This window comes from Saccoglossus kowalevskii, chromosome 18 (assembly GCF_978046115.1).
Source record: "Saccoglossus kowalevskii chromosome 18, keSacKowa6.1, whole genome shotgun sequence".
NCBI classification, from domain to species: domain Eukaryota; kingdom Metazoa; phylum Hemichordata; class Enteropneusta; family Harrimaniidae; genus Saccoglossus; species Saccoglossus kowalevskii.
In genome coordinates this window covers 3010747-3038668 of record NC_140658.1, presented here as the reverse complement: position 1 = coordinate 3038668, position 27922 = coordinate 3010747, and the positions used below count along the sequence as shown (strand labels likewise).

Below are 27922 nucleotides of genomic sequence, written 5' to 3'. Positions count from 1 at the left end.
TCAATATAATATGCAGATAGATATTTATTATTAATCAATAACAAGTTCTATTATACATACAAGACACTTAAAAAATTATTTAATACTGGGACATAATGTAATGCAAAATAAGGACAGCACACATTACATCATTGCAAATGTGCCAATTGAGAATCCGAAAACCGAGCAGTGAAAGTACAGCAAACCCATGTATTTGGAAGCTGTGTGCTACAAAGTGTCCTTCAGTAAACAGACTTACAGAATGTTTTACTGTGCTGATATAAACATAACATATAGTATGTCTGTTGTATGCCTTCACAACTGGAATATATTCCATAGTACACATAGAATATACTGATATGTCCAGACTGTTTATAACAAAATTCATTTTGCCAGTAATATTAGCAGTGACATGACAAATTAGGTTATTGTATTATGGAAAATACTGAACCAGTCAGTCTACAATGCTGTTACCATGACAGCAATGTATGGTTGCATAATTTCCAAGTATCAAGATCCCTAAAAAAAGAGTTACTGTAGAACTAATACATTGGTAAGAGTGATTTATTTTGTGATTCAAAAACAAATGAACATCACATGTTATCCAATCATAGTTCAATGGCTGCGAGTCAATGTTAATTTGTCTGCTAAACTGCAATGTATAATAACCACAAAATTGTAACACATGCAAACATATGCAGGATGTAATGTTTCTACAGTATACCAGTTTATTTTGGATAAAAACAAAATAATTTAATTATAACTACATGAGGGCGCTATACATACAAAAAATGGTGTACAGGGAGATCAGTTGTCTTGTATCCAGAAACCGTGCACAACTAGACATATAAACACATCTCAACATCTATTGTCAACTCACAATAAAAAAAATAATATTGTCATTAAAAACCAACGAAAATGAAATATTTCCAGAGCATGCTTCCATGAAACCATGCTTCTACTGCACATATATTTTCTCAGACATGTTTTTATTTTACTTTAAGTCTATTTAAAATTAAAACATTTTTATTTCTGTTTATCATACTCATTTAGGATAACAAAAATGTTTGAAAAAATATTAACTTTAACTGATTTTTTTTTCTAAATTGTGACAAAATTAATTTTCCTAGAGTTGCTGCAGTAAATACTTTGGTAGAAACCTCAATTTCAAAAGTATTCCAAGTGTCACCACTAGAGGGCACAGTATTCTCTACCAATGTCTTGAGAACACTGAAATCAGTCAGACAAGTTCATACTTCATTTGCTATTTTTTTTTCTCACTCTTGGTTTTATGACTTCTTAAATGAGAAATATTATTTGAGCATTAATCACATTTTTAAAACGTCTTGTTTATCAGACATTATCAAGTAATACACAACATAAAAAGTAGCTAATTTAAGCTATCTGTAGTGGTTTTAGAGATGGTGTTTCTTCTTTGAAAAATCCAAAAATCAAACATTCAACACTGTTAAATATATTGGCAAAGAAAAGTTGTTGAAATATTTGAACGACAAAACATTCTGTATATTCTTGTTATTGTTTTACAAATTTTCAACATTCATGCTGCACAGATTTAGAGAGACAAAAATCATTGTCATAATTGCTGTAGTTTGTAACAAGAGCAGAGGCAGGTTTTTCAAAAATATATGCAAATTTTGGTAGCAATCAAAAGTGTGGAAAAAAAGTTGCCAAACAGTGCTGACAACATTCACCAATGGAAGACCATTGGACCATGAAATATCTTGGCAAGAGTTGAATTCTACAATCATTCATTGATTCACACACAAACCTGAGTATGAATGAAAACTCAATTGAACGGAAGTTGAACAATCCATATACCAGTAAATATAATCTTAAAATCAGATATTTTAAGAAAACTCAATCAAAGCTCTCATGTCAACTAAATTTGGATGAAATTGACTTGCATTGTGTTTGGCATACTTGTTATAAATCAATTAAGGCCCAGACAGACAGTACAGTACGGTTACCTACCATTTCTATCAGAGTTGCATCTGATTTGTAGTGTATGCACAACACATACCGTATTAACTTTGTTAGCAGAGAAAAATAGTTACATTTTTTGAGTAAAAGCTTGACAAAAATTTTGTCTGTTCCCTTATAGAAATATTGAACAATAACATAAGCAAAAAGTGCAGAAACATTAAGGTTAAGGAATGGTAAAATCAATTGCTTTGGCAACAAATTCCAAAATAGTGGGTTACTGGGTCATAGTGTCTAATCACAAATAAATGTCATTGTTGTAATAATTCAATAACTCACTTGCATGCATTGTAGAAATGATTGTAAATTTGATTCTAGGATGTAATGGATAATATTTGTTATGAACTGTACAGAAACCAAAGCCAATGTAATGCTTACAATGATGTTTTCTAAGTGGGAAAGCAACTAATACTATTGTCAGAGGTGACATTGACCACACTGTGAGAGGTACTGATTGGCGGAAGGTGAAAAAAGTTGACATAGGTAGTGAAAAGGTGGTATGATTTCGTCATTGATCCACAATAACACACTAACAAGAATGATATACAAGAAATATTATAATGAATATAGAGAAAAATATTTTAAGAATTTTTTCTAATATTTTATATTGAAAATAAAATATTGTGACGAGTATATGGAAAGTAGCCAGTGTTTTCTTAGAATGAAAAGCATCATAACAATTTATAACATGCACCACAGTATTATGATGAAAGCAATGCAGTATATGACAGTACATGCACCACAGTATTATGATGAAAGCAATGCAGTATATGACAGTACATGCACCACAGTATTATGATGAAAGCAATGCAGTATATGACAGTACATGCACCACAGTATTATGATGAAAGCAATGCAGTATATGACAGTACATGCACCACAGTATTATGATGAAAGCAATGCAGTATATGACAGTACATGCACCACAGTATTATGATGAAAGCAATGCAGTATATGACAGTACATGCACCACAGTATTATGATGAAAGCAATGCAGTATATGACAGTACTCCCATTGCAGGCTTTTAGCCAGGTTATCAGTTATCTTTAATTTAACAGTAAAATTGCAACTAACTTTTGGATTGAATATTTTTCGTGAATTCCTAAATTTTTTTTCCATTTTTACAATCCTATTTTGTACTGTTGACCTGTTAGTTGAAAAGTCACATGATGGATATCGTATCAACTGTGTATTGCAGACTAACTTGCATGTGTAGGTTTCATTATCCAAAGACATGTCCAAATATGTACCAACAGCAAGTCTGTACAGCAAAAATTTCACAATTGAAATTAAATCTATTGAAAACAAATTGGCACCCTGCAATGCACAGTTGACCATGAACACATTGCCTGATCAAGCTTTTTTATATAATAGATATTGTGGCAACCCATCTGTGGAGACTTTTAGCAGTTGATGTGTTAACTTAATTACTACATAAAAAAAAAGAATAATCTGGGCATAAGTGGTCAAGATAATGATAATAATACATGCTCATGTTTTTTTAGAATAGCATTTTCAGAGAACACTGGCGACTTAATGTGATCAAAAGTTCAACATTATTTATCTTTTTTCTCATCGCTCTTCTTCTCTTTGTCCTTGCCATCAGCTTTTTGTTCATTCTCTTCAGGATTATCTTCATACCTAGAAAACAATAGCAGATACCACATTAGTGCATGATCTACCTGAATATGTCTAGACGGCCCGTCTGCATCTCGCTAGATGGCCCATTTGAATATGCCTAGGCAACTCACCTGAATATGCCTAGGCAACCCACCTGAATATGTCTAGATGGCCAACCTGAGTATGCCTAGATGGCCAACCTGAGTATGCCTAGATGGCCAACCTGAATATGCCTAGATGGCCAACCTGAATATGCTTAGATGGCCAACCTGAATATGCCTAGATGGCCAACCTGAATATGTCTAGATGGCCAAACTGAATATGTCTAGATGGCCAACCTGAAAATGTCTTGATGGCAAACCTGAATATGCCTAGATGGCCAACCTGAATATGCCTAGATGGCGAACCTGAATATGCCTAGATGGCCAAACTGAATATGTCTAGATGGCAAACCTGAAAATGCCTAGATGGCAAACCTGAATATGCCTAGATGGCCAACCTGAATATGCCTAGATGGCCAAACTGAATATGCCTAGATGGCCAAACTGAATATGCCTAGATGGCCAAACTGAATATGCCTAGATGGCCAAACTGAATATGCCTAGATGGCAAACCTGAATATGCCTAGATGGCCAACCTGAATATGCCTAAAGGCGAACCTGAATATGTCTAGATGGCCAACCTGAATATGCCTAGATGGCCAACCTGAATATGCCTAGATGGCAAACCTGAATATGCCTAGATGGCCAACCTGAATATGCCTAGATGGCAAACCTGAATATGCCTAGATGGCCAACCTGAATATGTCTAGATGGCCAACCTGAATATGCCTAGATGGCCAACCTGAATATGCCTAGATGGCCAATCTGAATATGCCTAGATGGCCAACCTGAATATGCCTAGATGGCGAACCTGAATATGAATAGATGGCCAACCTGAATATGTCTTGATGGCCAACCTGAATATGCCTAGATGGCCAATCTGAATATGTCTTGGCCAACCTGAATATGCCTAGATGGCCAACCTGAATATGCCTAGATGGCCAACCTGAAAATGTCTTGATGGCCAACCTGAATATGCCTAGATGGCCGAACTGAATATGCCTAGATGGCCAACCTGAATATGCCTAGATGGCCAACCTGAATATGCTTAGATGGCCAACCTGAATATGCCTAGATGGCCAACCTGAATATGTCTAGATGGCCAAACTGAATATGTCTAGATGGCCAACCTGAAAATGTCTTGATGGCCAACCTGAATATGCCTAGATGGCCGAACTGAATATGCCTAGATGGCCAACCTGAATATGCCTAGATGGCCAACCTGAATATGCTTAGATGGCCAACCTGAATATGCCTAGATGGCCAACCTGAATATGCCTAGATGGCCAAACTGAATATGCCTAGATGGCCAACCTGAATATGCCTAGATGGCGAACCTGAATATGCCTAGATGGCCAAACTGAATATGTCTAGATGGCAAACCTGAAAATGCCTAGATGGCAAACCTGAATATGCTTAGATGGCCAACCTGAATATGTCTTGATGGCCAACCTGAAAATGTCTTGATGGCAAACCTGAAAATGTCTAGATGGCCAAACTGAATATGTCTAGATGGCAAACCTGAATATGCCTAGATGGCCAACCTGAATATGCCTAGATGGCCAACCTGAATATGCCTAGATGGCGAACCTGAATATGCCTAGATGGCCAAACTGAATATGTCTAGATGGCAAACCTGAAAATGCCTAGATGGCAAACCTGAATATGCCTAGATGGCAAACCTGAAAATGTCTAGATGGCCAAACTGAATATGTCTAGATGGCAAACCTGAAAATGTCTAGATGGCCAAACTGAATATGTCTAGATGGCAAACCTGAATATGCCTAGATGGCCAACCTGAATATGCCTAGATGGCCAACCTGAATATGCCTAGATGGCGAACCTGAATATGCCTAGATGGCCAAACTGAATATGTCTAGATGGCAAACCTGAAAATGTCTAGATGGCAAACCTGAAAATGCCTAGATGGCCAACCTGAATATGCCTAGATGGCCAACCTGAATATGCCTAGATGGCCAACCTGAATATGTCTAGATGGCCAACCTGAATATGCTTAGATGGCCAACCTGAATATGCCTAGATGGCCGAACTGAATATGCCTAGATGGCCAACCTGAATATGTCTAGATGGCCAACCTGAATATGAATAGATGGCCAACCTGAATATGAATAGATGGCCAACCTGAATATGAATAGATAGTGGTATCACAGACCAAGTAGGGATATCATTAATAATTTAATCTCACAATGGGACAGAGGACCCAAATAACATACAGATTGATACTTACTTGAACATCTGAGAAAGTTCACCTTTGATAAGCGCTACAATGAGAGGTATTCCTAAACAAGCTGGTACAAGGTAGAGTAAGGCTGGCTGGGCATGCTTAAAAACATGCATTACAAATATAGTTGTGAATAATCCAAGTATATATGCACCAAAACTAGCATAGAAGTAAGTCTTACTGTCCTTATTTAAACTACAAATAAAATTATGAAAAGAAATGAATATTAATACTTGAATTACATAGTGGCAATGTACAGTGCTAATATAAAGTGATAGTAAAGCATGTACATTTACAATCAATGCTAGTACTGTAGCAGTGTCACAGGGTCATTTCTCAGTAACTTAACTTTAATTGTTGAAGTGTATATTGTTACAGTTTAATTAAGTTTACCTATTTTGGCCAGAGATGGCGCTGTATTTGACACTTTAATGGGTGTGACTAACCCATCCGAAAATGAAACCTTCCTGAATAAATTAACTTGTTACATGGCATGAAACAAAGGGATCACTACCCCCTGCTGCCTGTCAGCTAACATCTTGAGAAGTTTGTTGCCAGTTCCAGATACTTTGGGTTGGAAACCCCAATGTAAAGTGGATGTTTGGTGGCTATGCACTTGACAAACTATGGTGATAACAACGCATGGTAGGAACAATATATGGTGACACTGTGTAGTAACAATGGGGTGTAGCATTGTGTGATAACAATGTGTGTGGTAATATATGTTGTAATTATGTGACAATGTACAATGACAATGTGTGGTAGCAATGTATGCGGCATGTGGTAATATATGTTGTAATTATGTGACAATGTACAATCACAGTGTGTGGTAGCAATGTATGCGGCATGTGGTAATATATGTTGTAATTATGTGACAATGTCAATGTGTGGTAGCAATGTATGCGGCATGTGGTAATATATGTTGTAATAATGTGACAATGTACAATGACAATGTGTGGTAGCAATGTATGTGGCATATGGTAATATATGTTGTAATTATGTGACAATGGACAATGACAATGTGTGGTAGCAATGTATGCGGCATGTGGTAATATATGTTGTAATTATGTGACAATGTACAATGACAATGTGTGGTAGCAATGTATGCGGCATGTGGTAATATATGTTGTAATTATGTGACAATGTACAATGACAATATGTGGTAGCAATGTATGCGGCATGTGGTAATATATGTTGTAATTATGTGACAATGTACAATGACAATGTGTGGTAGCAATGTATGCGGCATGTGGTAATATATGTTGTAATTATGTGACAATGTACAATGACAATATGTGGTAGCAATGTATGCGGCATGTGGTAATATATGTAGTAATTATGTGACAATGTACAATGACAATGTGTGGTAGCAATGTATGCGGCATGTGGTAATATATGTTGTAATTATGTGACAATGTACAATCACAATGTGTGGTAGCAATGTATGCGGCATATGGTAATACATGTAATTATGTGGCAATGTACAATGACAATGTGTGGTAGCAATGTATGCGGCATGTGGTAATATATGTTGTAATTATGTGACAATGTACAATGAAAATGTGTGATAGCAATGTATGCGGCATATGGTAATATATGTTGTAATTATGTGACAATGTACAATCACAATGTGTGGTAGCAATGTATGCGGCATATGGTAATACATGTAATTATGTGGCAATGTACAATGACAATGTGTGGTAGCAATGTATGCGGCATGTGGTAATATATGTTGTAATTATGTGGCAATGTACAATGACAATGTGTGGTAGCAATGTATGCGGCATATGGTAATATATGTTGTAATTATGTGACAATGCACAATCACAATGTGTGGTAGCAATGTATGCGGCATGTGGTAATATATGTTGTAATTATGTGACAATGTACAATGACAATGTGTGGTAGCAATGTATGCGGCATATGGTAATACACATAATCATGTGGCAATGTACAATGACAATGTGTGGTAGCAATGTATGCGGCATGTGGTAATATATGTTGTAATTATGTGACAATGTACAATGACAATGTGTGGTAGCAATGTATGCGGAATGTGGTAATATATGTTGTAATTATGTGACAATGTACAATGACAATGTGTGGTAGCAATGTATGCGGCATATAGTAATATATGCTGTAATTATGTGGCAATGTACAATGACAATATGTGGTAGCAATGTATGCGGCGTGTAGTAATATATGTTGTAATTATGTGACAATGTACAATGTGTGATAGCAATGTATGCGGCATGTGGTAATATATGTTGTAATTATGTGACAATGTACAATGACAATGTGTAGTAGCAATATATGCGGCATATGGTAATACACGTAATCATGTGGCAATGTACAATGACAATGTGTGGTAGCAATGTATGCGGCATGTGGTAATATATGTTGTAATTATGTGACAATGTACAATGACAATGTGTGGTAGCAATGTATGTGGCATGTGGTAATATATGTTGTAATTATGTGACAATGTACAATGACAATGTGTGGTAGCAATGTATGCGGCATATAGTAATATATGCTGTAATTATGTGGCAATGTACAATGACAATGTGTGGTAGCAATGTATGCGGCATGTGATAATATATGTTGTAATTATGTGACAATGTACAATGACAATGTGTGGTAGCAATGTATGCAGCATGTGGTAATATATGTTGTAATTATGTGACAATGTACAATGACAATGTGTAGTAGCAATATATGCGGCATATGGTAATACACGTAATCATGTGGCAATGTACAATGACAATGTGTGGTAGCAATGTATGCGGCATGTGGTAATATATGTTGTAATTATGTGACAATGTACAATGACAATGTGTGGTAGCAATGTATGCGGCATGTGGTAATATATGTTGTAATTATGTGACAATGTACAATGACAATGTGTGGTAGCAATGTATGCGGCATATAGTAATATATGCTGTAATTATGTGGCAATGTACAATGACAATGTGTGGTAGCAATGTATGCGGCATGTGATAATATATGTTGTAATTATGTGACAATGTACAATGACAATGTGTGGTAGCAATGTATGCAGCATGTGGTAATATATGTTGTAATTATGTGACAATGTACAATGACAATGTGTGGTAGCAATGTATGCGGCATGTGGTAATATACGTGTCACTGTATGGTGGTGGCAAAGCATGATGGGAACAATGTATAGGAGAAAGTGGGGTTGTCAATGTATCTAGGCAATGTATGTGGTGGCAAAGCATGATGGGAACAATGTATAGGAGAAAGTGGGGTTGTCAATGTATCTAGGCAATGTATGTGGTGGCAAAGCATGATGGGAACAATGTATAGGAGAAAGTGGGGTTGTCAATGTATCTAGGCAATGTATGTGGTGGCAAAGCATGATGGGAACAATGTATAGGAGAAAGTGGGGTTGTCAATGTATCTAGGCAATGTATGTGGTGGCAAAGCATGATGGGAACAATGTATAGGAGAAAGTGGGGTTGTCAATGTATCTAGGCAATGTATGTGGTGGCAAAGCATGATGGGAACAATGTATAGGAGAAAGTGGGGTTGTCAATGTATCTAGGCAATGTATGTGGTGGCAAAGCATGATGGGAACAATGTATAGGAGAAAGTGGGGTTGTCAATGTATCTATGCAATGTATGTGGTGGCAAAGCATGATGGGAACAATGTATAGGAGAAAGTGGGGTTGTCAATGTATCTAGGCAATGTATGTGGTGGCAAAGCATGATGGGAACAATGTATAGGAGAAAGTGGGGTTGTCAATGTATCTAGGCAATGTATGTGGTGGCAAAGCATGATGGGAACAATGTATAGGAGAAAGTGGGGTTGTCAATGTATCTATGCAATGTATGTGGTGGCAAAGCATGATGGGAACAATGTATAGGAGAAAGCGGGGTTGTCAATGTATCTAGGCAATGTATGTGGTGGCAAAGCATGATGGGAACAATGTATAGGAGAAAGTGGGGTTGTCAATGTATCTAGGCAATGTATGTGGTGGCAAAGCATGATGGGAACAATGTATAGGAGAAAGTGGGGTTGTCAATGTATCTAGGCAATGTATGTGGTGGCAAAGCATGATGGGAACAATGTATAGGAGAAAGTGGGGTTGTCAATGTATCTAGGCAATGTATGTGGTGGCAAAGCATGATGGGAACAATGTATAGGAGAAAGTGGGATTGTCAATGTATCTACGCAATGTATGTGGTGGCAAAGCATGATGGGAACAATGTATAGGAGAAAGCGGGGTTGTCAATGTATCTAGGCAATGTATGTGGTGGCAAAGCATGATGGGAACAATGTATAGGAGAAAGTGGGGTTGTCAATGTATCTAGGCAATGTATGTGGTGGCAAAGCATGATGGGAACAATGTATAGGAGAAAGTGGGGTTGTCAATGTATCTAGGCAATGTATGTGGTGGCAAAGCATGATGGGAACAATGTATAGGAGAAAGTGGGGTTGTCAATGTATCTAGGCAATGTATGTGGTGGCAAAGCATGATGGGAACAATGTATAGGAGAAAGTGGGGTTGTCAATGTATCTAGGCAATGTATGTGGTGGCAAAGCATGATGGGAACAATGTATAGGAGAAAGTGGGGTTGTCAATGTATCTAGGCAATGTATGTGGTGGCAAAGCATGATGGGAACAATGTATAGGAGAAAGTGGGGTTGTCAATGTATCTAGGCAATATATGTGGTGGCAAAGCATGATGGGAACAATGTATAGGAGAAAGTGGGGTTGTCAATGTATCTAGGCAATGTATGTGGTGGCAAAGCATGATGGGAACAATGTATAGGAGAAAGTGGGGTTGTCAATGTATCTAGGCAATGTATGTGGTGGCAAAGCATGATGGGAACAATGTATAGGAGAAAGTGGGGTTGTCAATGTATGTAGGCAATGTATGTGGTGGCAAAGCATGATGGGAACAATGTATAGGAGAAAGTGGGGTTGTCAATGTATGTAGGCAATGTATGTGGTGGCAAAGCATGATGGGAACAATGTATAGGAGAAAGTGGGGTTGTCAATGTATCTAGGCAATGTATGTGGTGGCAAAGCATGATGGGAACAATGTATAGGAGAAAGTGGGGTTGTCAATGTATCTAGGCAATGTATGTGGTGGCAAAGCATGATGGGAACAATGTATAGGAGAAAGCGGGGTTGTCAATGTATCTAGGCAATGTATGTGGTGGCAAAGCATGATGGGAACAATGTATAGGAGAAAGCGGGGTTGTCAATGTATCTAGGCAATGTATGTGGTGGCAAAGCATGATGGGAACAATGTATAGGAGAAAGCGGGGTTGTCAATGTATCTAGGCAATGTATGTGGTGGCAAAGCATGATGGGAACAATGTATAGGAGAAAGTGGGGTTGTCAATGTATCTAGGCAATGTATGTGGTGGCAAAGCATGATGGGAACAATGTATAGGAGAAAGTGGGGTTGTCAATGTATCTAGGCAATGTATGTGGTGGCAAAGCATGATGGGAACAATGTATAGGAGAAAGTGGGGTTGTCAATGTATCTAGGCAATGTATGTGGTGGCAAAGCATGATGGGAACAATGTATAGGAGAAAGCGGGGTTGTCAATGTATCTAGGCAATGTATGTGGTGGCAAAGCATGATGGGAACAATGTATAGGAGAAAGTGGGGTTGTCAATGTATCTAGGCAATGTATGTGGTGGCAAAGCATGATGGGAACAATGTATAGGAGAAAGTGGGGTTGTCAATGTATCTAGGCAATGTATGTGGTGGCAAAGCATGATGGGAACAATGTATAGGAGAAAGTGGGGTTGTCAATGTATCTAGGCAATGTATGTGGTGGCAAAGCATGATGGGAACAATGTATAGGAGAAAGTGGGGTTGTCAATGTATCTAGGCAATGTATGTGGTGGCAAAGCATGATGGGAACAATGTATAGGAGAAAGTGGGGTTGTCAATGTATCTAGGCAATGTATGTGGTGGCAAAGCATGATGGGAACAATGTATAGGAGAAAGTGGGGTTGCCAATGTATCTAGGCAATGTATGTGGTGGCAAAGCATGATGGGAACAATGTATAGGAGAAAGTGGGGTTGCCAATGTATCTAGGCAATGTATGGTGATGGTAATGTATTAAACAGTCAAGTGCATTGTTCTAATGTAGTAGCATATTAGCTCAAACTACAATAATTATTCCAATTGCATAGGAGATAGAAAAAAAAAAGTAATATTTATTCGATCTGGTCTCTTTATTTTTACAAGTTTGCTTACCTATGATCAAAACGCAACAAGAGAGCTATAAATATACCAGGTATAACAATATCACCGAGTCCTAACATGGCAAAATTATTAGCATCTAGACCTTTCTCTAGTAGATCTTGAGGGAACACCACTAGAAATAAAACATATGAAATAAGATTTATACATGGTTTGCACTACATTCACAAATATACAAAAATATATCAACACATACATTTTGTGAGAGAAACATATCTCTTCTGTATTGATAAATGCTAAAATGTTAAATTAACAACGACACCAGAAAATAACTAACATATCATCACAAAGACTAAATACCAAAACAACTGACAGGTCCTCCGTAACTTTTGTTAAAAATAGTACAGAAAATTATGTATGTGTTTGAATGTAATTGTTGATTGTCTTGTGTATTTTGCACTAAAATAGTGACAAATGCAGATGTATATACGTATGACAGAGTACAAAATGTTTGTGCAAAGTTTGAATGTGATCAGTTCTGTAATACGTATTTAAAATTGCAGGAATGAAAATTGTGAAATTGTGTAGCATTAAAAGATTCTCTCAGTGTCTCAAAAAACATGAAATCTAAGCAGTAAAAATTAAACAGTAAACAGATGTTGTAAGTGCATGAATGCAGCAGGTGGCTAGACAGGTCAGTAACAATGATGAGTCATAATATGAAGCCTTCACAATTTGAAACAAATCATACCGTAGTTAAATCACTTACACTTGATAGGTGCTTCAAATGATCTTGCAACAGACACCATCACATCGGTAGCAAACACCCAGAATATATCGTATATAAATAATCCACTCAGTAATATACATCCAGTCATAACTGTGTTCAGTTGTAATAACTCCACTCCATTTACAGCAAAGGCTAAACCAAATACATTATTAGCAATCCAATGCTGGAAGAAATCAAATATACTGCATTTTAAATCCGTTGACCATCAACCAACGCAAAATAAATTAAAATGGCTGAACTGAAAAATCACTGGATTTTATTTTCACTTGTTTCGCTCATAGCTAAATATGCTAAACTTGTACATGGAATGACAAAAACCAACTTATAAACGTTTTATACATTCAATTTTTTATAAATCAAAAATCCAAATATAGCATGGGTTCTGATTAATATTAATGAGTTAGTTTAATATTGTCCAATCAACAAGCAGCAAAATACTGTCCAATCGGGAGCAACAAAACATCATCCAATTAGTGCAGACAATGTTGAAATGAAAGCTGATTATATTTACTAATAAACACACAAAATGAAGCTACATTAGAAACAACAGTATTTATTCTTGCAATTCCAGACTGTACATATAGAATACAATGTCAGCCATATTAAAATCTTTTGCTGGATAGATGTAAGACATCAGACATAACATTTATCTATTTAGCTCACTTACCTTTTTCCACAAATACCAAAGGCCGACAATACCAGCAACAGCCAGGCATGTAAGATCTTTACGATCAAACTCATAATCCATTAATTCTAAAAATAAAAACATAGAGAAATTATCTAAGCCTTGCCTGTATGAGAAATGCTGATTAGTGAATAGGGCTAGGTATTACAGTATAAATAAAAAGTATTTTTCATTTCAATCTTTCCTGACGCCTAAATTAGATTTTCCGTAGTCATTGATGCTTATTCAAGAGTATGATGTTTTATGTGGGTAGCATGAATGGGTAAATTGAGTTTTGACAATGAGCTGTTATCACCATAACAAGTTTTAAATTCTACCTCAATGCTCAGTCTATTTTTCGAGAACAACTAATTTCTTGTATTTTTCAACATTTCGTGACTCCTGTTTCAGAACCAAATTAAGGAGTTTCACTCTTCCCTGATGTCTAAATTAGAGTGATGCCTATTCAAGAGATTATATGGTATATATGTTAATTAAAAGCAGATGATGTATAACAGTGTAAGTGTTACACATCAAAGAAGACAGGCATACTTTGATAACAACAGGCAAGGTAAAAACTATCTGGGTTCTGAGGGCGCTGTTCATTAAAAGGTATTTTATTACACAGTGTTCTTTATTGTGAGCAAGTTGCACACACATGTAAGTGCATCTGCAGAAAACAATCTTGCATACAAGTTGCACACACATGTAAGTGCATCTGCAGAAAACAATCTTGCATACAAGTTGCACACACATGTAAGTGCATCTGCAGAAAACAATCTTGCATACAAGTTGCACACACATGTAAGTGCATCTGCAGAAAACAATCTTGCATACAAGTTGCACACACATGTAAGTGCATCTGCAGAAAACAATCTTGCATACAAGTTGCACACACATGTAAGTGCATCTGCAGAAAACAATCTTGCATACAAGTTGCACACACATGTAAGTGCATCTGCAGAAAACAATCTTGCATACAAGTTGCACACACATGTAAGTGCATCTGCAGAAAACAATCTTGCATACAAGTTGCACACACATGTAAGTGCATCTGCAGAAAACAATCTTGCATACAAGTTGCACACACATGTAAGTGCATCTGCAGAAAACAATCTTGCATACAAGTTGCACACACATGTAAGTGCATCTGCAGAAAACAATCTTGCATTCAAGTTGCACACACATGTAAGTGCATCTGCAGAAAACAATCTTGCATGCAAGTTGCACACACATGTAAGTGCATCTGCAGAAAACAATCTTGCATACAAGTTGCACACACATGTAAGTGCATCTGCAGAAAACAATCTTGCATACAAGTTGCACACACACGTAAGTGCATCTGCAGAAAACAATCTTGCATACAAGTTGCACACACACGTAAGTGCATCTGCAGAAAACAATCTTGCATTCAAGTTGCACACACATGTAAGTGCATCTGCAGAAAACAATCTTGCATGCAAGTTGCACACACATGTAAGTGCATCTGCAGAAAACAATCTTGCATACAAGTTGCACACACATGTAAGTGCATCTGCAGAAAACAATCTTGCATACAAGTTGCACACACATGTAAGTGCATCTGCAGAAAACAATCTTGCATGCAAGTTGCATACACATGTAAGTGCATCTGCAGAAAACAATCTTGCATACAAGTTGCACACACATGTAAGTGCATCTGCAGAAAACAATCTTGCATACAAGTTGCACACACATGTAAGTGCATCTGCAGAAAACAATCTTGCATACAAGTTGCACACACATGTAAGTGCATCTGCAGAAAACAATCTTGCATACAAGTTGCACACACATGTAAGTGCATCTGCAGAAAACAATCTTGCATACAAGTTGCACACACATGTAAGTGCATCTGCAGAAAACAATCTTGCATGCAAGTTGCACACACATGTAAGTGCATCTGCAGAAAACAATCTTGCATACAAGTTGCACACACATGTAAGTGCATCTGCAGAAAACAATCTTGCATACAAGTTGCACACACATGTAAGTGCATCTGCAGAAAACAATCTTGCATACAAGTTGCACACACATGTAAGTGCATCTGCAGAAAACAATCTTGCATACAAGTTGCACACACATGTAAGTGCATCTGCAGAAAACAATCTTGCATGCAAGTTGCACACACATGTAAGTGCATCTGCAGAAAACAATCTTGCATACAAGTTGCACACACATGTAAGTGCATCTGCAGAAAACAATCTTGCATACAAGTTGCGCACACACATGTAAGTGCATCTGCAGAAAACAATCTTGCATACAAGTTGCACACACATGTAAGTGCATCTGCAGAAAACAATCTTGCATGCAAGTTGCACACACATGTAAGTGCATCTGCAGAAAACAATCTTGCATACAAGTTGCACACACATGTAAGTGCATCTGCAGAAAACAATCTTGCATACAAGTTGCACACACATGTAAGTGCATCTGCAGAAAACAATCTTGCATACAAGTTGCACACACATGTAAGTGCATCTGCAGAAAACAATCTTGCATGCAAGTTGCATACACATGTAAGTGCATCTGCAGAAAACAATCTTGCATACAAGTTGCACACACATGTAAGTGCATCTGCAGAAAACAATCTTGCATACAAGTTGCACACACATGTAAGTGCATCTGCAGAAAACAATCTTGCATACAAGTTGCACACACATGTAAGTGCATCTGCAGAAAACAATCTTGCATGCAAGTTGCATACACATGTAAGTGCATCTGCAGAAAACAATCTTGCATACAAGTTGCACACACATGTAAGTGCATCTGCAGAAAACAATCTTGCATACAAGTTGCACACACATGTAAGTGCATCTGCAGAAAACAATCTTGCATACAAGTTGCACACACATGTAAGTGCATCTGCAGAAAACAATCTTGCATGCAAGTTGCACACACATGTAAGTACATCTGCAGAAAACAATCTTGCATACAAGTTGCACACACATGTAAGTGCATCTGCAGAAAACAATCTTGCATACAAGTTGCGCACACATGTAAGTGCATCTGCAGAAAACAATCTTGCATACAAGTTGCACACACATGTAAGTGCATCTGCAGAAAACAATCTTGCATACAAGTTGCACACACATGTAAGTGCATCTGCAGAAAACAATCTTGCATACAAGTTGCACACACATGTAAGTGCATCTGCAGAAAACAATCTTGCATACAAGTTGCACACACATGTAAGTGCATCTGCAGAAAACAATCTTGCATACAAGTTGCACACACATGTAAGTGCATCTGCAGAAAACAATCTTGCATACAAGTTGCACACACATGTAAGTGCATCTGCAGAAAACAATCTTGCATACAAGTTGCACACACATGTAAGTGCATCTGCAGAAAACAATCTTGCATGCAAGTTGCATACACATGTAAGTGCATCTGCAGAAAACAATCTTGCATACAAGTTGCACACACATGTAAGTGCATCTGCAGAAAACAATCTTGCATACAAGTTGCACACACATGTAAGTGCATCTGCAGAAAACAATCTTGCATACAAGTTGCACACACATGTAAGTGCATCTGCAGAAAACAATCTTGCATACAAGTTGCACACACATGTAAGTGCATCTGCAGAAAACAATCTTGCATGCAAGTTGCATACACATGTAAGTGCATCTGCAGAAAACAATCTTGCATACAAGTTGCACACACATGTAAGTGCATCTGCAGAAAACAATCTTGCATACAAGTTGCACACACATGTAAGTGCATCTGCAGAAAACAATCTTGCATACAAGTTGCACACACATGTAAGTGCATCTGCAGAAAACAATCTTGCATGCAAGTTGCACACACATGTAAGTGCATCTGCAGAAAACAATCTTGCATACAAGTTGCACACACATGTAAGTGCATCTGCAGAAAACAATCTTGCATGCAATGCAAAAATAACAAAATTTTAATTCTATGAATGATTTAATGCATTTACAGTAAATCAAATTACCGGTAGGAAGGAAGGACCTTTATTTTTATTCACATGATGTTACTTTATTTATTTTTGGGTGACATAAATAAATAAATCATTAATTAGTTATAAAACAAACATTAGTCACGGTGATGTGAAAATTGTAATTTCAATTCGGTACATTTATTGCTTACTTTATGGTATTTATTAGTTGATATCACATTTTGCTTTTAAATATTCATTTCCCTATGAATTCTGTTCAGTACAAAGGATAAATTCTGCCTGATGTTGGGAAAACATTGTTTTGGTTTTACTGGATGCCAATTTGATACAACTCAAATGAACATTTGTTACAATTTGATTGCAACCACTGCTAGTTTTGTCTCCATTTTTGTTTTCAATGAGAAAATATGATCAGCGATAAATTTATACATTTTATGCTGTTTCAAAAATGCAGGGCAGTTTGTCTCAAATTTGATACAGTGTACACTGACTAAAACACATGACAGATCTCTGTGTGCCTCACACTCTATGTTGTTATTTGAATAGACCTAATAAAATTCCTTGATTCTGATCATCAATGTTTATCCTATTCATGTACTATGAGAAGTTTCCTAGTAATTGTGTAACAGGTCTTTCATGAGATGAGATTGATTTGTTCCATGAGTTCATAGTCTCAGCATCAGAAGTTTAACTTCAATTTGGTGTTAATAGGTAACATGAAGAGACACCGATGTATTTTGATCTGCTGCCAACAACTATATTTGAAGCATTAAAAAGGAAAACTGTTTCCGTCAGATCAACAGGAGCTGAAAAACGACATCTTGCGATGATTCTGACTGTGACAGGTTGTGACTGAGTTCTTCCAAGCTGAACATCAATGCACCACCTGGTTTGGTTGTCAAGGTCCAGAAAATGAGATGGTGATGATACAGACATGATGAAGAATTGGCTGTGAAGAGTCTGGTTTCCCTACATGAAGTCACATGACTGACTTCTGGCGGTTGATTCATTCCACAGTCATGGACACGAAAATGTAATTGCTCACTTCAAGCCAAAACATCATGTCGAGTCGTTATTCCAAGTGGATGTCATCCAAACTTTGATATCAGCAATAACAAACCATTCAAGCAATATATGCAATATATGAGTTGGTTGGATTGTATTAAAAAAACAAACACACCAGTAGGACAGCAACCAAAAACTTAACAACATTTTATTGACTGGATAGTTGGTGCTTTGTGGAAACAGAAGGACAACCCAGAGATAGTGAAGAAATCCTTAAAAGTAACCAGAATAACTAGATGGCAGCAAAGACAACATTACACACCCACCCCGCCAAACCCTCCCAACCCCGGTAACCAATGAACCAATCATTCATACCAATGTGCTGCTATTTTTGTTATTGACACAACATTTCTGAATAAACACTAGTACCCCGGTAAGCCATTCAGTTGCAACTTTGCCAGGCACTAAATGGTTTAGTGGACATGTTGCAAACAAAACAGGTAGTAGGATATTATTTTTAGTGAGCATTTATTAGCAAACAAATAAGAAGAAGTATTACAATAAAGCTAAGCTTGTGACACTCACCTTCTTTTTGTTGATCTGATCCTTTTGTCAACCGCAAATGATATGGCACATTGGGAAAACTTGATGGTAACATCATTCTTATTGCAGGGCTGTAATCAAAGTAAAATAAAAAATGTAGGTATTTTACAGCAGTCATTATGCAAATAAACTATTCAGAAAAAGTTCCTTTCGCATTGCATGGCGGGTGAACATACAGAACATGGTTCACACCTTTTCTATTCTGTTATTTGCCCGATGTTGCAATACTGAAGTAATCCATATTTCTTTTGAGTAGTAGTTTTTTTAAACGCCAAAATGTGATCGTCAAGTCGTGAAACCTGGTCATTGAACAAAGTTTTACTTTTCCGTATAATAGTGTCCAATCAGACTATCGTGAATAGGGTGTGAACGAGCAAACTATTCTTTGACACGACTTGTTGGTGAGCGTGAAAGGTTTAAATACTTTCTCTACCCTCAGTTTACCTTTCAAAAACAGATCATATTTTAACATCGTGGTAACTCACTTCCGCATTGCATTGAAAAAATTACTTCGTCAATAATCGGAAAACTTCGTCTGTACGGCATAGCATTTTGATTGGTTAATGAAAGATGTGACCTGTTAGGTCAAAGGAAGTTGTTCAGGTCAAATCATGACGAAATACATCATGGCGAAAATTGCTTTGTATCATGAGTTTGCATACGATTGAAAACATTCTACAATGAAGATAATGATAAAGATCTTGCCTTCAACTGTTTTACAGACGGTATGTAAACCGTATTGTAATAAAATGTGTGTATTTTGATGAACATGTTTGTTTCTTCATTGCAAAAAGTGTTGTGGAAATCAATGACGATTCGTTTTGCATTTTTTTTCCCTCAAAAAGACGCAATATTTCTCAGTGAGCGAAAAATGTAATTTGGATAATTTTTCGTGGTTGGGAAGATGGTTACAATTTTAAACCTACCAAAAAATTATCTTTTCTGAGATGGTCCTCGAGTATAAGCCCACACCCTAATTTTTTACATGTTCCAGGCCCCTGGGCTTTTACTCTGAGAAGTACAGTATACAATCGCACTATACTACTGAATAAATGATATCATTTGACGTGAAATGTGCAGTTTTTGGATTGCCAAAACACAGGGAAGACATACATACCTGATAATGTGTGCCAAGGCAAGGACTCCAAGAAAGAAAAAATAAATGGTCAGCAATAAATTAATATATTCTTTAGAGAATATCTGTAATAAATAGAACAAAGAAAGTAAATTTACCAAACTGCTTTTTCCTGTATTGATCACTGACATCAGAGACTAATGTTACGAGTATATTTAGCACTGAAACTGCAAATACCCTTGGATCATTATTTAACCAAATTAGAAGCCCCTTCCCCCAAAGAAAAACATGGCCCTAGATATCAAGAATAACTAAATAAATATGTAGAAATTAAAACTACCACCTACTTTGAATGAAATATTGGTTAGTTGTTTGCTTGTCAAGTATTGAGGCATATTACTGATATTTTTTGTTCATAAAATAATTTTGATGTTCAGAGGTTAGTAATTATTGGTTGATATCAGAACTCAATATCTCAAAGTGACTTTCAAGCTAGACACAAAGTGTTCCACAATATAAAAAGCAGTTTTGATAGTGAGCGTCGTTCACTTCAAGACAAATGTCATCCATGTCAACTAGTTCCATAATGCAATGTGTGAATAACATTGAAGAAGTGATTTGATTTCTTCATACAAAAGTGATATAATAATATTAAATACCTGAAATACAATGTAAATACCAAGGAGTGTACCACTAGCGATTAATGGAAACATAGCAGCATCTTTCTGGGACATCACCTCAGGAGCTTCACCAGATTCCTACATCAGAAAACAAACAAATACATGTGATGAAAGGAGCAAACAATACTACAGAAAACTGAGAGTCAATTCATGCATGTAATCACATCGCCTGATTCTCCTCTCATTTTGCGACACCCCTTCATAGCCCTATTCTCCTCGCAGCTTAGCCCTACCCTCCTTGCATAGCTCAACCTTCTCTTGGGTTCACGTTCAGTTAAATCCCCATCCTATGATATAGCATGGATATATCGAGCGCTGTGTATAACAATATGAAAGGCACTGTAAATAGTTACCTATTCAGTTTACCTTTCCAAAATTACCATTTAAAGAAAAAACATATCATATTCAATTTTGGCATTGACTTCAATTTATTGTACAATTGCATACATGTATTTGTTACTACAGGGTTCATGCAATAATTTCATATATGCAAATTCATTTCAAAATTCCTCATTTACAAATGTCATAATTATTACTATTTAAGCCTTGGACTTTTGATTTATATTATAAGATTGGCCAACTAAAGAATAAAATAAACTTATTGGCAGTTAGTTTTCCTGGGGCAGACATAAAAGCTGATAATAATTATTTAATACACAACAAATTCCAGGAATGAATGAGAACTTTGAAATGCTATTATAAAGTAAATGTTTGCCATATACAATCACCTGATTCATTACAGCTATATACACGTAATCTGTATTAGAAGCCGTGATTCTATTAACATGATACAATGCAACAGAAAGGATGTGGCTTCTATTAGAGCATCTACATGTATGAGAAATGATGAATTTTTACTTCCCAATTTTTTCAAAAAGAGTGGGTGCGGTTACTAATACATCAGTTTTTTTACTAATAATGATTGAGCGCAGAGAAAGACAAGTGTGTCAATTTGTTTCCTAAATCAAAGGATACATGCATCATTTTAATTTGTCACAAAAATAGACCTATTATATTTATTTGAACGAAGCAATATAAAATTTATGTTGACGCACAACATTGTAAATTGGTTATTAAAAAACTAAAATGCATGATGTCATTGATACCAAAAGCAAAGTCTATCAAACTGAATCAAATGTACACAATACATGTAGTAGAAGATATTTGATCTGCAGTTTCTATCAAAAATATGATGCGAGTTGAAAGTATAGCTGTTTTTAACCTTGATTCAAAGTAAATCGCAAAAATAAATCACAAATTGGTGTTGAAAACACTTTGTAAAGAACACTGACTAGCATTCTTCTCATTATATTTTTGATTTCTATGATAACATAGCTTAGATATGACTGCATCAAATGACTGAACACAACATTTCTGATAACATAAACTAGTGTTGCCATGGTTAGACTGACATGCTATGACAATATCTGATTTTATTCAATTATTTCAGAACAATGTTTTACTAGGCCCCAAAAAATTAATTGTGTACTTTCAGCAACAATTTGAGTATATGCAGAGTAATCTTAGGTTATTGCTTGAATAATTCATGTAAGTCATTCAATACATAGAACTTAGAAGGAAGTAAACAGAAATAAAAAATAAACAAAGAAATGGGTAAATGACCACAATTATTTGCACAGAAATAAATAATTTTGGACTTCCATGCATGAATTTGGATAGGTAGATTTACTGGAAATACAGAATTATTTTTTTAGACTTAGTGTTGAAATTTGAATGTTTTCATATTTACTGTTCCTACCATATAGTTTTGTCCAACAGCAAGATTGCCAGCTAATTCTCAGTCTAATCTTGTTGTTCTTGGAATGAGTTGGGTCAAAGCAACAACAGAAAATACCAAATATCAAATAAAACATCAATAGAAAATATGTATACCTTATACATATATACGGATTCTGACGTAAATTCTCCCATCCGAAAAATTTCACGGCTGGTTCAAAATAAAAAAAAAATGATCATCAAATATTCAACGAATGAACCTTAACCCTTAACATGCTTCAATTTATCTGACCATAACGTTCCCCCCACTGCATTCTTTTCAAAAAAAATAAGACAGACAGTCACTGTGGATTCAATAATCGTAACTTTTTTATTTGCCATGCAAAAGTCAATAATGTGATATGTAAACATATCTAGAAAAAACAATCTTTCATAATATTGTATTGTTATGACCACTTATAGATTTTGTGGTATACATTTTGGGTATAAAAACAACAGTTTTAGTAAAATTTAAATAAAAATATTCTTCTTCTATTATTTAATATTTATAAGTCAGATGGCTATCATTTATCTGAGGAATTTGTTGATATTCTGAAAGTATGCATTTAGAAAAAAAAATTCGGACCATATATACACAAATTAGCATATCATTTGCATATCATTTAGCACAAATGAATGACATTTTATAAAAAAGACTACCTAAATAAGTCGTTATAGTGAATGAAATAACCAACACTTGGATTTGCAGTTTGTGATCATCAAACAGTTGCCACTCCTTATTGATGTAATTTACACAAATTTGGGACTTTATTTTGATGTAATAATGATTGTTTTTGGTAAAAAAAAATTAAGACAGAAATTATGTAAATGTCCACGAAAAAAAACTCATGGAAGTAAAATATATAAAATATTGAACAGAACTGTAAATATATTATATGAAGAATGTGATATTTTGATAACAAAAATTGCATTGTAATAAATAAATTTGCATATCATTAGCATACCCATTAGCACCAACAACAGCTGTTGGATGAAAAACACATTTGAATGCAAGAGCTGCAAGCATTTAATACATCGCAATTTAGGGGGAAAATCTCCATTTTGTTTACAAAAGCTGTGAAAAGCATTCATGGATAATTATTTATTTACAATTGCAACTAGATCAGTTTATTTGTAGTAGTTGCTTGTGTTTTCAAATATGTGTATATATAATAAACAAGCTAATGAGCTTCAGCATGCAGTAGTGAAAATTAGAGAATTGCAGGTAAGTCAAGACAAAATTTCCAAATAGAAATTATTCAATAACAATTCAGACCACAGATGCACACAATACTAAGTGAGTAACGAATTAGGTATCAAAATGGAAATCTGTTGGATCAACTGCATCAAAGTGACGTCTGCTGTGATAAATCTCAAAGCATGGGTATGTACATAAGGCGACTTCACACTTGCGGCACCACACGCGACTCTCTTGTGGACGCTTGCCATCTTGATGCTTTTTGTAGTAGGCTCTGTGAACTACACACTGGCGAGTTGGGTTTTGTTTTTTACTACCAGGGAAAGCAGGGATGGGTGAGGGGAAGTGGCGTTCTTCGAGTCGCCTTAGTGGCTGACCAACTGATCTTCGCCCTTTCGGTGCTGGGATGGGTGCAGTGGTTGCACTAGAAACAAGATCATGAACAATGGATAAACGAAATTTAGCGTGAGTTAGCTTCTTGGCACTGAACTTCCTGTGAAGGATGTAGGCATTAGTGACAAGAAGAGCTATCATGTGGAAAAAAAGCTTGATATACCACTTTGAACGTCGGCGATGCATTGTGTACGATCTGATCATCTGGTCTGAAAGATCCACACCTCCCATATTTTTGTTGTAATCAACAACACACAAAGGCTTCACAATTGGTTCTCCGGATCCCCTGGATAGGCCAACAAATTTCCAAATTGGCATGTGTACTGATGACAACATAGTGACATCACGCTTGTCTTTCCATTTCATCGCCAAGACTCCATTTCTCTGACGATAAATGACTTCACCTTGTCGCAATGGCAATTTCAGGGCTGCAGGCATTTCTTTTCTATTCATTCTAGCTGTACCAACTAACATTGTATCTTCAGCTTTTAGATGGTCAATAAGCGTAGGACTGGTGTAGTAATTGTCCGTGTACAGTTTGTATCCCTTGTTCAGCAAACTACCTTTTCTCATCAGCCCCATTACTACATTGAAAGTATGGCCTTCATTTTCACTTTCTATTGTATCGGGGTTAGGGGTGTAATTTTTCCCTGTATATATATCAAAAACAGAAGTGTACCCACTTGATGATTCTGACACCATGTATGATTTCAAACCAAAACGATCTGGTTTACTTGGAATGTACTGCCTGAAGTGAATATTCCCTCTCCATGGCACCATTCCTTCATCAAGACTGATACACTGCTCACACGTATAAACTTCCGACAAACGGCGTGTTATGGTGTCATACAGAGGTCGGATTTTGAAAAGAGGGTCATATCCGGCTTCACCGCGAACGACGTAGGCAGCATTATCATTGAAGTGCAGAAATTTTAAAATGAGCTCGAATCTATCCCTTGGCATCATGCTACGATAAAAAGGCGTCGAAATTATCGGATTTAGGCTCCAATAATCATCAAGATCGTTCTTATGGAGCATCGACATAGCGATTGTCATGGCAAGAAAAATCTTCATCTCGTCTATGTTTACATTCTTCCACTTCCGGAGTCTGGAGTGCGGTTCCAAGTTTTCATTGTTGCGTGCAAGATGACCATTTGCGTAAGCATTTGTCTGCTCAACAATGCAGATAATGTCCTCATCTTTAAGAAATAACTTGACAAAATCTAATGCTGTTGCGTTTTCCGGCAATTGAACATTGAGTCCCGGAACACCGGTGAACGGCGGTACCAAAATGTCGTCGCCACTTGCTTTCGATGACCAACCAAGACGAGTATCGTCGGCAACTTCCACTCCAGAATTTTGAATCTCCCACTCGGTATCATCATTCGGAATATCATCAAAATCGATTCTTCCGCAGTAAAACCTTCAAATTCGTATTCAGAATCAGAATCTGCAAATATTTCGTCCCATACAGCTTGTATTTCAGGGTCATTGAAATGCAAATTTGGCGTCGCCATTTTGATTGCGTTGCTAGTCAAACATTCAAAGTTAGCGGTCCAGCTATGGAATTTGTACATGCAATTTGCATATTAGGCGGGGAATCCCCGGTTGAGGCAAGAATAACACACACATATACACAGGTCAAAGTTTATTTCATACGTTTTTCGGCTTTATTGATGATGTACTCCACATATACGTCATTCAAAACAACGCAATTTCTCAGAGGGTCGTTTACGATTATTCTCGTACTTTGCTGTGGGATTCAGACGCGCTATTACGAGTATTCTCGTACATCGCGTCTTAAGGGTTAAGCACCAAATACAACTTTTTTTTCATTTTATTAGTAACGAAAGTAAATTCTAAAAGAAGTTTCAAATAAAAACGAATATAACTGTACTACTTAGCAAATGATCGCGGTAGCGCAATCCGGTCATGCTGCGTTTCATAATTGTTGATTATTACCTAGTAATGATTATAATAATGTGCAAAAAATAAATTAGTTGAATTGTTATGAAATGAAAATAAATTTCAACTTATTTTATTCCGGTCGATTCGATGCTGTAGAAATGAATATCCACCATGTTTGACCTGAGATGGTGTCCTTTGACCTAACAGGTCAAATTGATAATTAACCAATGAAAACAATGGATGATGCCAACGTGTTGAAATTACCATAGAACACAGCGCGGAAGAGATTTGCCGATGTTGTTGTACGATCTTTTGGCTTGGATTTCGACTGGAAAGCGGTAAGATTTGTTTTTAAATAACAAAATTAGTTGTTTTCAAAAGATAAACTGAGCATTTAAAGAATAATTTAACATTGTTTACAGTTATAACAGCTCTTTGACCAATCGAAGCTTACCCATTCACGTTAGTCGTGATAAACATCATACTCTTGAATAGTCAATGACTACGGCGAAACTTTAGGCATAAGAAAACACCTTAAAAAACTGCCGAAAAATTTACCCAGGGCAAATTTATGACAGAATCCGGTAATTTGCAAAGATATCAAGAAAATGTCAATTCTCATGTCTCTCATGTCAGACTATAGTTCTGGTCTTCATGTAGATTGTTGAGGTGGTCATTTTGTTTCAGTAATTTTTTTTTAAATAAGGTTTTTACATTAAATAGTCATTTCATTCATTCTGATGAGTGATTTGAAAGTAACTAATTTGAAGATGACAAAAAATTTTTCCCAAAGTCTAAAAAGTTTTACCAAATGACACACTTTCACTTTCATTTAACCAGTTTCAATCACATAGCGATCTCTTATACCGTATTGTGAATGAGATAGCTGGCAATGTAGCTATTTTGGTGATCAATATGATCATAAGTTGATGGCAGTACATAGCAGCCATGTATTATAAAAATACCTAGGGATGAGGGTTTCATAAATATTAACATTATTACAACATTCATATGTGTAAATGATATAGGTGATGTCATCATTAAAGAAACAATGTAGATAACTTGCTATCAAGACTAATTTAGCCTGGATTACACCTATCTTATTCGTGTGATAGTGTACCATATGGTACACGTGGCTATAGGAAATTCGTGATCAAAACAATCACCATGGTGTCTGTACAAATTATTTGTCTACTACATAAAAATTAATTACAGAAAAGTGGAATCACCATCAACCATCATCAAAATAATATTAGTTCTGGCAGCCTTTCATCGTGGGTGTTTTCAAAAGACTTTTCTTTTTCAATAATTTGCTACCGACCATTTCCCAGCCGGCGCCCACGACATGTATCAACCAATCTTGAACGAAACGTACCTTTTGTTCTTTATGGTGCCTCACGGAACGGAAAGCTCCAAAGAAAATTGGGACTAACGCCATAAAAACAAGGCTGCCATATGCAATGGCCATTCCCTCAGGCGTAGACGGTATTTTTGTTGTAACATTGCTCGCTGTTTCGTTCAAAGTTTCGTTGATGCTCTGTACTGTTTCGGTCGCAGCTTCCTGTACGTCAGCCATCTTGCAATGTTTCTGATCATGGACTCCCTAACTCGAAAACAAAAATCCAAAAGACCTCTTAATTTTCGATAATTAATAACATGTGAAGTGAAAAAAAAGTATTTTGGGAGTTCAGACCAGAAGTCTCAACTTAATCTAGCTGGAGCTCAGACATTTGATTAGTAAGATACGTAC

At 36.4% G+C, this 27922-nt stretch overlaps 1 protein-coding gene across 1 annotated transcript; it reads right to left on the bottom strand.

Annotated features, from left to right (window-relative positions):
* On the bottom strand, nt 1–27766 carry LOC100377741 (signal peptide peptidase-like). Its single transcript, XM_085493245.1, has 9 exons — nt 27548–27766; nt 20877–20975; nt 20260–20342; nt 19125–19213; nt 13598–13683; nt 12910–13093; nt 12195–12315; nt 5951–6139; nt 1–3622 (listed from the first exon to the last, which is right to left on the bottom strand). Exons 1-9 carry the CDS (start codon nt 27746–27748, stop codon nt 3538–3540), a joined length of 1137 nt encoding a protein of 378 aa, XP_085349371.1. The 5' UTR covers nt 27749–27766; the 3' UTR covers nt 1–3537.
* Nucleotides 27767–27922: the final 156 nt, after the last annotated feature.